The sequence below is a fragment of the Triturus cristatus genome, chromosome 7 (genome assembly GCF_964204655.1).
Source record: "Triturus cristatus chromosome 7, aTriCri1.1, whole genome shotgun sequence".
Classification (NCBI taxonomy): domain Eukaryota; kingdom Metazoa; phylum Chordata; class Amphibia; order Caudata; family Salamandridae; genus Triturus; species Triturus cristatus.
In genome coordinates, this window is record NC_140590.1 from 1,289,496,625 (window position 1) to 1,289,515,506 (window position 18,882).

Here is an 18,882-nt window from a genome sequence, read left to right on the forward strand (position 1 = left end):
CAAAGTTTCATAATGAAAAATAGGTCCTGCTCCCTAAAAATGAGAGTTGGTGCCCACCACCTGCAAACACCGTCACATATTAAGTACTGCTTCTGTTATGTTAAGATTGGTAGTTTCCCATATTCCTCCACTGTTTCCTCCCTAGTGTATTCGCCCCCTGCTCTGAGTTGGGTTTGAAACATTGTTGATACTTGTGTGTTTGTAATATATGGGTTCCCTATGTCTTCTTCAGTTTCTCAGGCTTCTCCTTTTGTGGTCTCCCACATGCAGGAAGTAAACTGATGTTTTTGAAGTGTCCCTAATATTAAAGCTTTACTTTTTCATTGCAGTTTGAGTGGGCCTGGCAGCACCCACATGCCTCACGCCGACTCACACATGTCAGCCACAAGTCCAAGAAGGAATCTAGTTTCGAATTCCACCTGCGGGTGATGTCCCACATGCTGCGTGTTGCCCCCTGGTGCCGCCTGCCCCTAACAGTGCGTTGGCTGAAACAGGAGTACCGCCGTGACTTTCACCCTGCACTAGAGCCACCATTGCACATGCCTGTATCCTTTGGACAGGTACGGGCCAAGGCCAGAGCCAAGGGTTCCCAGCGCAAAGAGCGAGGAGCTCCAGAGCAGGGATCAGTACCTGAGTCGGCAGCTGGGGACATGGAACCCTTGCTGAGCTCTCAGAGGGACTTCACAAAGCAAAGGTGCAGAGTCTGCTGCCAGAGAATCCAGGTAAAACTTTGTTCTTAAGAGCACCAGCTGTCTGTCTGTTATTGGTCTGTCTTTTACATCACATGTCTACCTGTACTGTCTGCCAAGCTCTCACCTCTATTAGTGCCTCCTCTCTGACTGCTAATGGTTGTGCATACAGGTTTACAGGCGCTGTTGCCTTCTGCATTTCTGATAGGGGCGGGCTGCTATTGGCGCCTGTCCTTTCTCATGGCTGCTTCTGTGGGTGCACAAACGGACTGGGATGTTGCCATCTTTCCTCGTCGGTTTCTTTCACATTCCCCGAGTCCCTACTGGGGCTTGGGACACTGTGTTGGGCGGAGGCGCAGTGTGTTTTTTTTCTGCCCTCCTCGTCTTCTGCTTATGTTGCACCAGGAGTGTGGCTCTCCTCAGTGCAGCTTGTTTTTGGCCTCCTTGGCCCTGTGGCACAGGGTCCCCATCATCCCGTAGGGTGCTTCCGTCTAACGGTATGGCCGAGTATGTTTTTCTGCATTTTGTGGGGCCCTGGTTGTGCCTTCCCTTGTCCGTGTGTCGCTGTGGCCTAGTGGTTGGGGCTTCTTGCTCCTCTTGCTTTTGTGTTCACTTCTTTTTCTAGTGTCCCCTTCACAAGGTTGTGGGGGATTCTGATTGTGAGGGGAGTCGTTCGCCCATTGTTGACTGGATTACATTCGGTTGATCTGGTGAGGTGGTTGGGTGTCCCCTTCTTTCCTCTCTGTGGCACCATCTCTGGTATCTTTAGGCACGGAGGGGTGGCTTGCTGCCACAGTTTTGGGGTGCTGCGCCTTGGCATTTTGATGTATCCTCCTGCTTCCCGTACTTGGTCTTCCGGGGCCCTATGGCCATACTACCCTGGGAGCATCTGATCTCGTTTGTTCTGGGTAGTTAAACAGGGTCTGGAATGGTTGGCACCTTGAGGGGAGTCCTCCTGGGAATACCAGGTGCTGTTGGCTAGGTCTCCGGTGGGGCCCTTGTCTTGTGTGGGTTGTGGCTCCGCATCTTCGGACACTTCCTTTTTGGGCCAGTGGTCTTTCTGTTCTGGGTTCCCCTTCCCGGGTTTTGGCGGCCTTTGATGTCCTTTGGGGCGTGCATAGGTTCCCGGTCGGTGCTGGGTCTGTTGGTCTGCCTTATGTCGACTGTTCCTTGGCTTCTCTGGGCTTTGCCCCAGCCCTGCCTCTTCGAGGAAGAGGTGTGGCGCCGCGGCCAGGGCGACTGACTCCGGAATCTAGGGGTCAATGTTCGATCCCCTGCGCAAGCGGCAGATTAGCCCAGCACCATGTGACTCTGGGCAATAGCTTGCCCAATCTTCCCAACGGCCTCCAGCGCCTAGAGACCCTTACGGGTGATTGTTCGCGCTTAACAAATGTGGATTATTACTATTATTGCCCTGCTGCTCTCCATGGCGGTTGCTCCCCTGCCTCGTGTTCCCGGGGGTTTGCGGGGTTTGCCCCTGTTGTTTTTTTGGCGCGATGGTGCGGTCCTTCCCTGGGTCACTTTTATTCTGGTTTGTGTCCCCGGTGTTGGCTCTTCGGCCTTCTCGTCCGGACTCCCGGCTTTGCGCTTTCCTGGGGTCCCTTTTCTTCCAGGGGTTCTGGGATTGTTTTGCCTGGCCAGAGCATTTGTCCTGTTGGTGGTGCTCGCCTGGGTGCTTCTCCATTGGCGTCTGCTGCTGCGGATGGTGGACTTGGGGGCTGTTGCTCGGTGGTCCGTGTTTTACCTCTGTGGGCGCGGGTTTTTGTCCTGCCCCAGCTTCTTGCTTCCCCGTGGTGGTTTTTGTTTCCAGCGGTGCTTTTGAGTGTCCGAGGGGTGTTGGGGCTCCCGGTTCTCCTCTCCCAGGCGGGGCCCTGCGCTTCCGGTGTGGACTTTGTGTCCTTTTCTTCTTTCTCCCTTGTTTTGGGGTCCTGGGCCTACTAGCTCGGGTGGCTCCCTGGGAGTGTTGACTTGGCTCTGGCTCGTTCGCCTAGCTCTTCTGTCCTTCTCCCCTTGGGTGTGTTTCTGCCTGTGGCTGTTCCTCCCGGTACGCTCCTGGTCCTGTCGGGTCTTCTTTATTTGGCTGGGCCAGGTCTAGTTGTTGCCCGCCTGGGTGCTGGCTTCGGTTCCTTCTTGTGGGACGTTGCTAGGTTGCTTGGTCCCTGTGCGGGGTGGTCTCGCTTCTCCGTGCTGCGTTCCTCTCCCTGCCGGGCTCTCTGTGCTTTCTTCTGCCTGGTGGCGTCTGGTGCTTGTTCGCTTCCTTTCTGGTGGCTTGGCCTTGGGTCTGGTTCCTTCCACTCTTTTGAGCTCTGTGGGCGGCCTTGTGGGCCTTCCCCTTTTCACTGTTGGCCAGTTGGGTTCCCTTGGTGGCCGGGTGCCTGCCTGGGTCCTCTCCTTGGTGTTGCGCACCCTTCCGGGGGGTCCTTTTTGCGACTGGGGTCCGTGTCCCGCCTGTTTGTGTCCTGGCGGGTGGGGTTGTGGTGGCCCTTGTCTTTTTTGGGCTTCCTTTGCACCCCTATCCATTCTTGCGGCTCCTGCCAGTCTGTTTGATTGCGGCTGGTTCCGCTGCCCCGTTACTCTGGTGGTTTCGGCTCTCCCACGGTTGGTGGTCCACCATGCGGTGTTGCTGTGTTTCTATCGGACTGCGTCTCTTTTCTGCTATGGCTTTTGAGGTCTCGCTCTCGAGACCTATTGTCGCCGAGATGCCTCTCAAGGGAGACAGACCAGGGCACGCGCAGCGATTGGGGTTGGGGTCTGTGGACGCGCTTGCGCAGACGCACACACACAGACACACGCGCGCGCACAAACCCCGCCGCTGCCGACACTCCTCCCACCCTCCCAAAATATCATTTTCTGTTTCTTCCCCCTTGCACTCACTTGCTGTTGGTCTGCCCTTCTCCGGTGATGCTCTTCACCCCCTCCGGTGCTGCCTCCGCTGCCCCGGACCCTCCATGCTTCTTTCCTTGGGTTTGTTTTGTTTATGTCCTACCTGGCGGGTTCCCGGAAAGCGCGTGACTCCCTCTGGTCACGTGTGACTTTACAGTCCAATTGCAAGACCCCGGCAGCAGGCGTGGGCCAATCACTAGCCGCCTGCTACATGGGCAGCCAATCACAGACAGACTGGGTGATTGCATGTCCTGTAACTGGCGCTTCAGCCGGAGAACGAGAGGACCATCCCCTGCACGCCCAGCTTGATTCTTCACCTAGGCAGGTTATTTGTGCCTTTCTGCCCTCTGTTCCACTCGTTTTTCCCTCTCTTTTTGTGCCTTTCTGTCCTCTGTTCCACTCGTTTCCCTCTTGTTTTGTGCCTTTCTGCCCTCTGCTCCTCTCGTTTTTTCTGCCCTCTGTTCCACTCGTTTTTTTGCGCCCTTCTGCCCTCTGTGCCACTAGTTTTTCCCTCGTGTTTTGTGCCTTTCTGCCCTCTGTTCCTTTCGTTTTTTTTGTGCCCTTCGTTTTTTTTCCCTTTTGTGTCCCTTTTGCCCTCTGTCCCACTGGTTTCCCCGCCGCTGTGGACCCCTTCCAACACTACATATTCACCTAAGGATTGTGTGTGTGTGGGTCGGTGTGTGGCTCTTTTGTGCCCTTCTGCGCCACTCGTTTTTGTGCCTTTCTGCCCTCTGTGCCACTCGTTTTTCTCTCTTTTTTTGTGCATTTCTGTCCTCTGTTCCACTCGTTTCCCTCTTTTTTTTGTTCCTTTCCCTCTTTTTTTTGTTCCTTTCTGCCCTCTGCTCCTCTCGTTTTTGTGCCCTTCTGCCCTCTGTGCCACTCGTTTTTGTGCCTTTCTGCCCTCTGTGCCACTCGTTTTTCCCTCTTTTTTTGTGCCTTTCTGCCCTCTTTGCCCCTCGTTTTTCCCTCTTTTTTTGTGCCTTTCTGTCCTCTGTTCCACTCGTTTCCCCTCTTTTTTTGTTCCTTTCTGCCCCTCTCGTTTTTGTGCCCTTCTGCCTCTGTTCCACTCGTTTTTGTGCCTTTCTGCCCTCTGCTCCTCTCGTCTTTTGTGCCCTTCTGCCCTCCGTGCCACTCGTTTTTGTGCCTTTCTGTCCTCTGTTCCACTCGTTTCCCTCTTTTTTTTGTGCCTTTCTGCCCTCTGCTCCTCTCGTTGTTTGTGCCCTCTGTTCCACTCGTTTTTTTGTGCCCTTCTGCCCTCTGTTCCTCTCGTTTTTCTGTGCCCTTCTGCGCCACTCGTTTTTTCCCTTTTGTGCCCCTTTTGCCCTCTGTCCCACTCGTTTCCCCACCGCTGTGCCCCCTGTGGACCCCTTCCAACACTACATATTCACCAAAGGATTGTGTGTGTGGGGCTCGGTGTGTGTGTGTGTGTGTGTGTATAGATGCAATAGGTCTCGCCTTTGCGAGAGCTAAAGCTATTGGCATTGTAAATGACTATGCCATTTATTTATCTGTTTTCAAAACCAACGCATAAATAAAAAAGTTTGTCATTTACAATACCAATAGCTCCAACTTACGCAAAAGGCGAGACCATTGCATTGTAAATGCTTGTTGTTGGGTTGCTGTGGTGGGGATGCCCTCAGTTCCTCTGTCTGGGCTTCTGCTCCCCTCTCAGTTTTGGCTGTCTGTTGGGCGGTCTTGGTGTAATTGGACCTGGTTGCTGTTCTGGGGCCTGTTTGCGGTTGCTTTTGGCTCCGTACGGTCTGGTTCCGTACCTTCTCTGTCCTCCTTAAGCTTTTGGTTAAGGCGGATTTTCTGGTGACTCTTCGTGTCTCGAAGGTCCGGGTTTTCGGCCCTTCCAGTGTCTTTCTGTCCAGGGCTGGTTCTTCCTGCTCGTGGTTGCCTCTCTCTTGGGTGGTTCCACTCATCTGGTCTGTTGGGTTTGCCCTCCTCTGTGGGCGTCCCTTTCTGATCCGTTGGTTTCTTGTGAGTTTCCATGAAGCCGCTTGGTTTTGGTATGTGCTCACTTTGTTAGTCATGTGGCGAGGAAGACTAACGAGGAGGTAATGCCCCGGTTACTTACCGGTAATCTTTATTACTCCGAGTATAGTCTTCCTCGCCACATGAGTTCCCATCTCTCCCGCCCTGTCTGGCTATCGGCTTCATGTTTATGCTTGGTAGTTTCAGGCTGTGGGGTTGGGCCGCCCCGCCTCTTCTAGAGGTCAGGTGTGTAATGGTCGGCCATATTGGGAAGGGATGGTAGGCATGGGAGGCTGACTTTTTTGCTTTGGAGGGTTCTGGTGTGGAGCTGAAGCTCACTTTGTTAGTCATGTGGCGAGGAAGACTATACTCGAAGTAATGAAGATTACCAGTAAGTAACCGGGGCATCTATCGCTGGACCTAGTAAAAAGAGCCTGGTATAGTAAAAGACCCTCTCCTGCATGCCCAGCCAACTAAATGTAACTATCAACTCTCATGTGACTTAGAGAGTAACTGCCTGTTTATATGCCCTAATTGTGTTTTTAAATTACTCCCAGGCACAAGACCCACTTACACGGGTCGCTTGAACCTACCTCACTCTGGAAACACAGCTGGACTTATAACAGCATGGTTAATCAATGTCAGATCACTCCCCGAACACAAAATAGAAATATTGAGATCCTACAAGATAATACCTGGGATCTTATTTTCCTTACGGAAAGTTGGTTGAAACACAGTTCAGGACCTGATCTCAAATCTGCCCTTGTCAATGGCTGTGAGAAGTTGGCCTGATGTATGATGTCACTAGTTCTAGTGTACACCTTATATCAGTCCAAATACCCTTATGGTGATTGGTTGTAAAGTCAACCTTATAGACCAGCTATCCTAGTGGGAGCATGGACAAGAGCAGTCTTAGGCTAAACTCTGAATGGCATGTGAAGCCAGCTGTGATACCATATATAATCCCTTGAATACCAAATGAAAGGACACCACAACAGATATATATATAAAATAAAGTGTATTTATTCTAGACAAACCCTCAGCACTCTTTATGAGATTAGAGGTAAGTACAACACAGTTTTATTTATGCATACATTAAGTCACACAGGTAAGTAATACAGTTAGGCCCTAGGGGCCACGCAAACCATATACTAAATAAGTGGTATAAGGACCACTGTCACGGAAATAGGATAGGCCTAGGCCTAGGGAATCGCTGGGGCTACACTATACTACCAAAGGTTAGGAAGTGGGAGGCCCACGAGATTCAGGTGCAGAGTGGAAACACTCACGCGTAATGCGTAAAAGTCACTAGCAATAGTACAGTTTAGAAATAGATAGATTTAGGACACTTCCGGAGTAGCTAGGAAGTCGAGACTGGAAAACTAGACACTAGGATAGTCACTATCCTGATGAGCACCGGAGTACCCAAGTTACCTAGCCCATAGGCTGCGGGTGCATAGGGGTGAAGTTGCGTCGGGTTTCGTCGTCGACTCCTATGGATGCCTGAAGAAAGATGCTGACAGGCAGTCAGATGAAGAGTGTTCGGTGGATCCCAAGGCTGGGATCAAGAAGAGAGGAGACCTGCAAGCAGAAGGGACAGAGTCAAGGTCACTAGCCAGTGACCACGTGGAACCAGGAAGGAACCAGGCGATGTCGTGAAGATTGCAGGTGAAGGTGAAGCTTGTCGCTGCAGCCACGAGGACCAGGAAGTGTCGAGGACGACCAGGACCAGGAGGCGAGCTGTCCCACGAAGGCTCTTGCTGTCGGCGGCGTCGAAGTTGGACTAGGACTCACCAAGCCTTGGCAAGCGGAACCCACGAAGAACGGAGGACTTGCTTCTGGTGCAGACCAGGAAGGTCTGGGGTGCTTCTTCTTTGCAGAGAAGCGGGAGCCAGTCTGGAGGAGCCAAACCAGCGCTGAAGATTTCAGGGTGCGTCGTCTCAAAGGCCACTAGCCAGCGGGCAAGCAACCGGACAGACGCGGCAAGCAGGAAAATGCAGAGGGGCCCCACGCAGGACTCGTGGAGTGTGGGGGGCTGATCTTCGGTGCAGATGGTGCTTGGGGTTGGGGCTTCTCAATCCCCGGTGCACAACTTCGAGGGTGCCTCAGAAGCTGCGCTTGAAGATACTAGCCACTTTTCCCAGGTAGCCGGTCCCACGTCTCTCGTCGCCTCCACGGATCTCAGCACGGCTGTGGATGTGGATCAGCGTCGGAGAAGTCTGGAAGTCAAGGCTCTGGTCGGGCTCTGCAGTCGGTCCCTCGTAGAACTGGAGCAAAGCAAAGGGTAGTCTCTTGATGGTGCCTGTTTGCACAGGGTAGCCACTCCTTGGCCACAAGGGAGATTCTTCAGTCTTCTTCTTTCGTCGAATGTCGAAGGTCCAGAGTTTCTGTTCAAGTTGCAGGTTCAGGATAATCTAAAGTCTTGAGGCCCAACTCCCACTCTTATACTAATCTGGGGGGCTGGGATACCTGCTAGGTCACGCCTTATGGGTGGGACCTGGGAGGGTGTGGTTACACCCACTTCTCTTTGTCCAGTTTCGCGCCAGAGCTGGGGCTGGAGTACCCCAGCGCCGGTTTGAACTGGACTATGCAAGGAACACCTTGTGTGCCCCAGGCATGTCTCATTCCTTTCAGCCCACCCTGCCCCAATACACTAAAGGCTGTCTGGGGAGGTGCTAGCACCTCCCCAAGCAGGAAACCTATTGTCCAGGCCTCCCTGGCTGGGATCACTCCCAGCAGCAGGAGGTCAGACTTGTGTCGTGGCAGCAGCATCCATTTTGTGATGCTGAGGCTTTGGTCAGAGGCTAACAGTGAAGTATGATTTTAACATGTCTTTCCCTCTAGAAGGGGGGAATAATATCCTCATGTCCAGAAATGGTATGGGGGTATTATTCCACAGTGTTAGACACCTTACACGACATGTTTCGATAAAGCCAAACCATAGTTACCATAACCGTTTAAGATTATAAGGCACTTTAAGAGTATATGGTAGGCTATATCATAGAACAGCTATAAGGACATGGTTCCGAAAGCTGCAGACAGGCTCAGCTCATGCTAGAGCACCATCTCACATGTTACCAAGCACTCTGCCTCCAGGATTGTTAAGGCCTGCCATAGGAGTGACTGATAGGTACACATGTGTCTATATGTAAGCTAGGTATAGGAATACTACACCTAAGCAAGGGGTAATTACACGACCTTGCCCCAGCTGAGTGATCAGCCAGTTGTGTCAAAATGGAAGGCCAGGCCAGGGGTGGCATAATGCATGCTGCAGCCCCTGGTAGGCCTAGGGTACACCTATGCCCTGGGTACCTAGGGTACACTGTACAGGGGCCAATAAGGTGATCCTATCCAAATGGGTTATGCACCTAAAGTACATAGTATCAATTTAGAGAGAGAACAGCAGGGCTGTGGGTCTGATTAGCAGGCCCACAGCCACATCTAAGTCGAAAACCAGTAAAGCAAAAGCAAAAAGTGGGGGTGAACATAGAAAGCAGACCCTACTCTCCTACAATGGCTATTTAATTTCACATTTAGACAGAGCTGGTTCAGCAGGTGGTGGTGCGGCAGTTATTTATCGTTCACAGTTTCTCTGATCTATTCAGCAGTTCCACTTACTGGGCAAGACTGAGGCCCTTGCTTTTACCATTAAGATCTCTTATCATTTCTCGCTCTCTGGAGTCCTCTTATATCGCCCCCCTAAGTCTGACACTCAATTCATCAAGGCTTTATCTAAAGCCATCATGCCCCCCTTTTTCTTTTTTTTCCCCCAATACACTAATTTTATGATATTATGTGACTGTAATTTACATGTTGATGACCCCTTCTGTTAAGCTGCTGAACAGCTGACTGAAGTTATGTCTGACTTCAAATTAGTCCAAATGGCTGTTTCCCCCACAGATAACGGTGGCCACACTTTAGATGTTATCTTCTCTAATTTTCCCACTTTGGAAGTAGGAAATCCAGGACCTTTAGCTTGGTCTGACTATATCTAGTCCCTTTTCACTTAGAATGTTCTCTCTAGCATGTTTCTCAAAGCAAATAAGGTGGTTTATATCGCTCTTGGCATTCCATCTCTGACGCAGCCTTGAATATATCCTGTTCTCAAGTTAAGGTTGATCAGTCAGGAGACATTGATACTGCTATCACATCACTCTATTTAAATCTCTAGATGAATTTCGATACAATAGTGCCCCTGAAAAAGAACTGCAGTAAAATGACTTCTATTTCTTCTCTATGGCTATCTGACGAGTAGAATGCAAAAAAGCTAGAGCGGAAGTGGCAACGTAAATATGTAGCTGAGGATGAACTTATTTTATAAAGCTGCTTTTAAACAATTCAGGATAAACATAAGAAGTGCTAAGGCTTGCATGTTTTCAAAACAAATTGATGAAGCAGAAAATGCACACAGAATTATATTTAAAATTAAGGATTCCTTTTTGAATCCTAATTCAGGAAAGCAATTATTCCTTCTTCTCGGGAGTTTGCGGAAAATGTGTCAATTTGTTCTCATGATAAAGTTGCTAATATCTATTCCAGCTTTATAGATAATAAGGATCATTTCTTCCCTAGGTCTTCGCTAATATCTTAGGGCAATGTCTCTCAGCCAGCTCCTTTAAAAAAGATTTCTCTAAAGGATACTGAAATGATCAGCCAGGAGCCTAATCTGGCTCCCTGCTAGATAATATATGCCCACTGCTTGTGATTAAGCATACGATCAATTTCTTAAATCAGCAGATTCATTCCTTATTTAATCTTTCATTAGAATCAGTGCTCACAAGCTGGACAAAGACACTAGTGTTTCCACTTTAAAAAAAAAACTAACTTGGACCCACTCAACTCGGCTAACTATAGATCCATATGGGAAATGGCATTTACAACGTGAACGAAGCCACGCGTGCCGTTTCTACTCAAGCATTACAACACCTGCCTGAACCAGACACATGCCTTAACCACACACATTAACCATGCATATGCGTGGTTAGGGCAGTCAGCAGTCTAGATGTAAAGCGGATGGGCGGAGAGAGGAACAGGAAGGATTGGAAGAGGAAGGACAGGGACGCGGCTTGGTAAGTGGAGTTGGAAGCCAGGTTTTGGGGGCTAGTGTTTCAAGCTGGGGGCTAGTATTTAGGGTGCGGGCGGTGGGTAAGGGGAAGTTTTCAGGGCTGGCGGACAGTTTCATTGCTCAGGGCAGTGGGGATGGGGTCGTTTTTTGGGCAGGGGGCTGGGTTTTAGGGCTCAGGGTGGGGCGTCGGGTTAGTTTTTAGGGCTAGGTTGGGGTGTATTGTAGGGTTGAGGTTTCGAGTTTTAGGGCTCAGGGTGGGGGGGGGGGTCTGGGGTGTGAACGTTACTGCGCATATCCCTTTACCAATAATGCCTTTACAATAAAATGCATTTTATAGGTGTGCGTGGTAGAGACATGAGTGGTAAAGACACAGTCGTAGTTAAGACTGCGCTGCATACGTGGTTAATGCATGCATGGTTGTTTCATACAACCACTCATACCTTTTCTCCCTGTGCTAGGGAAGATGTTAGAATCTTTGGTCAATAATCAAAACACCAAATTTATTGATGAAAATAATTTTTACACCCCCCACAGTCCAGCTGCTGTGCGGACATTAGCACGGAATCAGCCCAGCTAGAAGTGACTGATTTCATCAAAATCCAGCTTGATCTTAACATAACATAACATGTATTTGTAAAGCACACATTCTTCCAAGGGTATCTTGGCGCTGAATAACAGATGTTTATTGTTACCCAACGCAATGGTACTCATTTTATTGAGCCTGTGATCAAGAGGTCGAACACAGGCCCCTATAGTGGAGGTATTAGTCCACTAAGCCACCAGACCCGGCTCTAAAGTCCATAATAGCACTGCTTGACTTATCTCTTGCTTTTATATGGTGTATCATGACATCCTATTACTGCAGCTGGAAGGAGCTTGTAAAGTAGGGACCATGTGGAGTTGGATAAAATATTCCCTCTCTGGCAGAAAACAAACAGTATATCTATCCCCCTACATCTCGGAATGTAAAGAGGATAATTGTGGCGTGCCACATGGTTTGGCTCTTAGCCCCACCCTATTTAACATATATATGGCCCACCTTGCCTCTATTGTATAATCTTGGGGCTTCAATGCTGTGTTAAATGCTGATGACCCTCAGTTAATGTATGCCTTCAATCACCTAGAGAATTTGGCCAAAGCCATCTTTCATGGCTGCCTTTTGGCAGAAGCCGATTGAATGCACAAGAGCTGCATTTGCCTGAACTCATTTGCTCTATTGAAATCACTGCGAAAGACGCTTACATTTCTGCCAGATAACAAAGGGTAGGTCATTATTCCTGCCTTAATTACATCAAGGTTAGACTATGCAGATGTTTTCCTTCTTGGGTCTCCTCAAGAATTGATCAATAGACTACAGCAGTTTCAGAATGCTGATGCCCATTTTATTTTGTTGTTGTTGCTATGTGGCCCAGACGTGGGTCCATTGCTCGCTGCGCCACTGGATTCAAGCTACACTGGCTGATGAGGGTTGATACCCTGAAACCTGTTCCAGGATACTTGTTTCCAGTCCAGGGAGGACCTGGCTTGGAAGTTCAGGCTAGACTGTTCCCATAGGGAGCTGAGTCAAGACTGATTTGCATTTGGCTGGGTCCAAACTGAGGTGATGTGGCAAGCAAAATAACAATGGATTACACCCAGATCTGTGACTGGGGTTGAGCGTTTGAAAAGTTTCAACACTCCATCTATCATTTTATTTTGTGATGTTGCCCATCTGGGGCTGAACATTCCACAACGTTACTCTGTCCGAAGGGGCCTGAGAACTGTTCATTGGTTACCAATAAACCAAAGAATAAAATTCAAAGCCCTTGATTTTACATTCAGGGCAATGCAACAGACAGGCCCGGCCCACATCCAAGATAGGATTCAAAGGTACCGACCCCTTAGAAATCTACGTTCAACTCATCAGATTCTGTTGTGCATCCCTAGGATACCGAAATCAAGATCTGGTGGCCACTCTTTTATTTTTCTGGCTCCTAAGTCTTGAAATTCTCTTCTGGAACACCTTTGGAGTATCTCCTCAGTCGATCCATTTTTAAGGCTCTTTTAAAGACTCATCTCTTTAAAGAGATTTGCTTCTGTCTCGTTCATATCCCTTCTTCCCTTTTGAGGCACCAGTCTCCCTGAGAGGGTTTAGCTTCCTGTTTATCTTTATTGCAACAAGCGCCAGGACGCTTGGGTTGGAGCACATGTCGCCCTTTATCAAAACACATTATTCATTCAAAGACAACATTGAACATTTATTTCTCGACCTCGCTCATCACGCAAGCCACTTTCTCTTCCCTCTCAGCCATCCAGCTGCTGCACTCCGAGCACATGTGCTCACTCCCCTTCTGTATTTTCGCAAGTGTGATACATACCAGGCCTTCTTTCCTCCTTCAAATTATATATGCCACTAAAGGCATCTATTTCAGGCTCTCTCCCCTTCTGTATTTTCGCAAGTGTGATACATACCAGGCCTTCTTTCCTCCTTCAAATTATATATGCCACTAAAGGCATCTATTTCAGGCTCAGGCTTCTTAGATATGCTTCCATCATCCCACTGGCCTCAGAGGTTCGGAGCCACAAACTGGTGTGTTACACAGTTGAAGGCGTGAATATCCAATTTGTCATTGTACAGGCCTTTGCTTTTATGTTTGCACAATATGTTCTTCTGCATGAGGAAACATCAAAACCGAACCACAAACCCATATACGTGTGTAAACCCACATTTATAGCAGTTCATGATTTCATTTACTCCAGATAGTAGTCCATGAATGGCTACCTCGAGGGCATAACGTTTTACTACACTGTAAGACAAGATTGTGTACATTTATGCTATTGTAAACCTAGCACTAGGGGTGGGGAGAGGCCAGATCAAGACACGGTTTGCCTTGTAAGTTAGTGAACGCAACCACAAACGTAAGTGTTTGTGGCAGTTCACAAGCTCTTATCCACCCCTCTCCCATCCTGGAAATGGTTGGAGTTTTGCTCCACCAAAAGGCTGCAGTAACTCCCCCTCTCGGGAGAGAAAGGAATGGATCACCACAAAACCTGGTGGAGATGTTAGTGAAAGGGATTCTCCTTGGAGTTGGGAGGTTTAAGGAAAAAGCTTTTCCCAGTGGACAAAAAAAAAGATAAACAGATGTATTTGCACATCCGGCTGCTTATCAACTGTGCACACCATGTACAGGTATGTCTTGAGTAAATAGCGGCCCTTTAAAAAGTCACATTATTCATTCAGTTCTACGTTTTAGCTTTCCAGGTACACTACTACTGAAATGCGTGAACTGGGGACACTCGTCATTATGTACCCTTGAGGGAAGAACATGTCTTTAGATACAGATTTAGGATTTCGTCTGATAATCGGTCCATCGCCTTTTCTGGCCCTCGCTGTTTTTTCCATTGGCCGAAGCACTTTGCCAGAATGTCCTTCAGGCTCTTGTGTCTGCTGTACTTCGATGGTACCTGGAAACACTTACAAACCTCGAGTCTAGATCTTCATTATACCCCTTGCTATGCTCTGTGATAATCACCTTTTTCTGTCCCATAAACCAAGTGTAACTTTCTTGGTGGTCGACCTTACTTCCAACTCCGTGTCCCCACCATCGAGGCTGACATGTTCACCATGGGCCCTTTTATAAATGTTCAAAATGAATCGGCCTCATTAATCATAGCTGAGAGATGGAAGATTGCAACCCCCCCCCCCCCCCTTCCCCACACACACACACCCTCAGCACAATACTTGATCAAGGGTAGTTAATTCCACTTTACCAGGTAAAATGTCCTTATTGGGAGCATGGGAATATTGCCATGAGTGTCTATTGGTTTTAACACTAACTTTCTCGTTCCAAGTACTGCGTAGAATCTGCGATCGGTCACAAATGGTGTTCGTAGTGTATCTGATATCGGATTCCATGTTGATTGAAATTTGCACATGGATGCATATTTGTTTCTCCATTCAAATCCCTCCAGATATTACTATAAGCAACTTCACAAACAGGTCAGAAACCGAGAAAACCTGCTCCTGTAGTGTAAAATAAAGCAGAAGGCACAGGTTATTCTCTATTCTGGCCTCCAAACTCCGAGTAGTGGTCAACATGGCATGGATAAACTACAGAAACAATGCAATAACCGTAATTCCCACAGGTAAATGATGCATTCGCAAAGGGTTTGGGAGTCGGAATGAGCCTGTAATCTCACACATTTGGTTTTGAAATCACATGCACTGATCTCATAACAAGGGGATTTCAGATCTCATTTTGACAGTGCAGCCGTCTAAATATACCTAGCGTTGATGGTATGTATACTATGTGCTTTGGGGTTACACTTTTTATTCACGGTCTGTTTTTGTAGCCAACTTCTTTCAGCCACTGGTGAGAGACCATCACATCTTAGCTCAAGCCAAAAGAGCATAGCTCTTTCACCTATTGCTGTTCATTCTTTTGGTGTATACTTCCGTCTCCTGTGGTAAATAATTTAATTACCGGAACTTAATTTGATGCGGAAAATTAATAATAATAGCTCAGTAAAATAAGAGGCAGAATCCGTGGTATTAGAGGTTCGGAACGGGCTTTATTCCAAAATCAATTCGAATTGATGGACTCCATATTCCATCACCACGAAGGTTCAGGAAGTGAAGGACCAACTTTATTGACAAGTAATCATTTTTATACAATAGGCATTACAGTGAAACAGATGCAGGAGGCGTAACAGTTGATAACAAAGATAAAAACATACATGCGTAACTAAAATGGGTGTAACTAAAGAACGTCATCAGGTATGATGTCACAATAGGGTGGTTTCATGAAAGAATTTCGCAATGTCAGCAGAAATACTCGGCAGAGATGCGCGCGCAGCAACATGACGTGTGATTGACGTGCAACTAGGGGGTGAAGGGGACTTGACATTTAGCTCTACATGTGGAGACAGAAGTCTGGGGGGTCAAGTCAACCTAATCTCAAATCATATCTAACATCCTATGTTTAAAGAACTGTGTTATCCAAAAAGAGAGGTCTCTTAGGATAGAATCTTATTCTATACTGACTATACTGACTGTTAGTGCGTGTACAAGCGTCTAAGTGTCTACACTAGATGCGAGGGCAGAAATCTTCCATAGTAACAGGGCTATGAATTACTTGCATAAAGACAGAGAAGCCGGGCCCTTTGCTCCGTAGCTGGAAGAATGTTTACTTAAACTACTAGACAGGAATGCATTGGATGGGGAGCGGAGCAGATAATCTCGAAGGTGAAATACAGTTTTTGGCAGGCAACAGGCTGGAGTCAGGCACCGTTAGCCGCGCAGGGAATAGGACAAAGTTCATGGATACAGATGCGAGCTCAGACTGGAGCTTTCAGAGGCAGAAGGCAGAAAAAGGCTTAATGGCAGAATCAGGGCCTACTCGCCTGGACTGAAAAATGGGATAAATGAACCATATAAAGCCGGTGGCCTTTCATACTTAGGAATGGAATATCCGACCCATTCATGGCGGATCTGAAAGAGGACATGTTGGCGGTGCAAACACATGTGTTTGCGTCTTCATAACTGGAACTGGAGGGAACATACATGTACTTGTGATTTATACATGAAACCGTTGGGGTCCAAGATAGGGGACATAACTGATCATAAAAATCCATATTTCCACATTCCCTCCTTGTCCCCTACTTGCCCTTAAGAGATATCAATCTTCATCAATCCGTTGATCTGTTCATATAGCATCATTTGTTCTTCTTTTTTCTTCTGGGATGAATGAAATCTTGGTGGTGGAATACACGATGTGGCACACAGACCACAAATCGCTGGTCCACATTGTAGGCATAAGCAGCAACTGAATAGTATGAGAAAGCCAATACCTAGGAAGGATAGGACCCTCCATCCAAAGGTAGATAATACACTCCAAAACCAACCGGACCAAGTCCAGGTGCCTGGATTCTGGTGTATCTGGCTTACAATCTTATGAAGGCGAGTTATGGCTTTATATACAGATGGCGAATTTTCTGGTATGAAAATGCAACAGCTTGATCCGATGACCCTACAAGCTCCGCCCCTATCGGCCAGGATGACGTCAAGGACAAGACGATTTTGAAGCACAACAATCCGCATAGCAGACTGCTCTTCTGTTAAATTGCCTAAGGCGGAAATAGTTTCGTTCACTACTGCTTCAAGGGTTCTGGTTAATCTACGTATCAGCTTGCTATTGGTAACTGTACCTATATAGGGAAAGAGACCTTTATTGAAATCTGTGTATTTTTCCCATGCTGTCTCAGTGTAATCGACTATTGGGAGATCTCTTCGTTCTCTATTGTGTACTAAATGAGTATTTCTATGATAATCAGGAGGAGCTAGGAAAACAGGTGGCAAAAGGAACCCAATGTAGCAGGTACCATCCCAATCTAGAGGCAAACGTATATATGCAGTCTGACCACATACGAAGTAGGAATGGCGAGAAGCTCTAAATGTAGACTTGCCTTGATCACTGAATTCTATTACAGTGGTGCATCTACTATGGCCCATATGTATGGAACCATTCTTTCTTACACATAATTCACCTTTAACTGGAAATACTGACATGGCGGGCGAAATTGGTGCAGCTTCGGATTCAACATTCAGGATCATGAGATTAAGCGTGAAATTCCCTAATCCATATACTTCATTTTCTAGATCAGTTCCTGTTCTTTTGGGAAGTCCCTCCTTGTCAGGGTAGCAGACTTTGAGTAAAACTAAGTTCAGGTTTCCCCATACCCAGTTGTCTTGATAAACTGCAGAGTTTGAATCTAAGGAATTAATTAAACTAAACCATGCTCCACAGGAGCCATTGTGTGTGAACGGATATGGAAAGAGAGGCAGAATTCCCTTATAATTCTGATAGGGAGGGAGTCGGCCACATATCCAACAATTTGTAGCATTGCTAGCCTGATGGGAATGATGTAACATACTAATGAAAGTGTTATTGCGCAGCGCAAATCTATATGACAACTCATGCGGGGGTAATTCACTAAAAGAATGTTCAGCAGTAACATTGTAAACATGTTTAGAAATAGGATAATATATGTGCAACAATATACTTGCAGCGATTATTAAAAGACTTAAGAAAAACAAAATTAATAACGTCACTGTGCAATGACTACGCAGTGATTTACAGTACACATGTTGTTTCATTTGCTTCTTTCGGTGTCTTTCTCTATTCAGGTCTAGGGGATTCATGTCAGAGACAAATTCGACCGATTCACCTTGGAGAGGACTTAAACAATCAAATTGTCTGACTTATTAGACCTTAGTTTTAGTTTATATTGTTCCTGATTACTCGGTTCAACCAAAGGAAGCTTTGAGTCAATCGGTGAAGACACGCGAGGTGTATCGTTTACATCTGATTGTAATCCATGAAATTTCTTGATATGACTTGAATGTATCCAGCCTTTGCGACCTTCGATCTTCACGGCTGTCCTCGTGGTGAGCAGTACTAGTTGAGGCGATTTCCACCTAGGGTCCAGCTGAGACTTCCGGTCAAAATTTCTCACTAACACCAAGTCCCCGGGAACTACGTCATGGGGTTTCACCTCGGTGTTGTCGGGAAAGGCTGCAGCTACCTGTGAACGACAAGATTGTAGTGCAGACATCAAGGAAGCCAGGTAATCTGTCAGCATATTACAGTCAACATCAGTTATTTTGCGTGGTATAGGCGTCCCCCACATATTTGGTGGTCTGCCAAAGACCACCTCATAAGGGGATAGCCCTGTTCGAGAGTGCGCTACCATTCTCATGTAAAAGAGTGCAACTGGTAAGGCTACTACCCAGTCGACACCTTTCTCTCTACATATTTTGGACAATCTAATTTTCAGAGTTTGATTATGTCGTTCCACGAGACCTGCTGCCTCGGGGTGTCGGACACAGTGAAATTTCCACTGATAGCCTAACAAAAGTGAAACGTGTTTCATTAGTTCAGATGAGAACGGCTGGCCGTTATCTGAGTAGACAACACGTGGTAAACCGTACCGTGGGAAGAATTCTCGAACCAACTGTTTGGCAGTAGTCGGGGCAGTGTAATCTGAAACCGGGTATGCCTCTGTCCAACGGGAAAGAGCACAGACAACTACGAGAACATATTTGAATCCTCGACATCGTTCCATCTGGATATAATCCATCTGGAGGACTTCAAAAGGGTGATCAGGAGGCTGAAATCCACCCTGTTCTACGGGAATGCTTTTACCTGGGTTAAACTGACAACAGATCATACAGGTACGAACTTTTTGTTTAGCTGCTGCTCGCATATGTTTGTTGAACCAAATGTGTTG

At 47.4% G+C, this 18,882-nt stretch overlaps 1 protein-coding gene across 2 annotated transcripts in view; it reads left to right on the plus strand.

The window, feature by feature from the left end:
* Positions 1-18,882, plus strand: part of LOC146811909 (structure-specific endonuclease subunit slx1-like) — a 279,754-nt gene that overhangs the window by 150,872 nt on the left and 110,000 nt on the right. For both annotated transcript variants that reach the window (XM_085618865.1, XM_085618866.1), the window contains one exon: positions 330-722. In XM_085618865.1, coding sequence (XP_085474991.1) covers positions 330-722 — 393 coding nt within the window. The remainder of the gene's footprint in view (positions 1-329; positions 723-18,882) is intronic.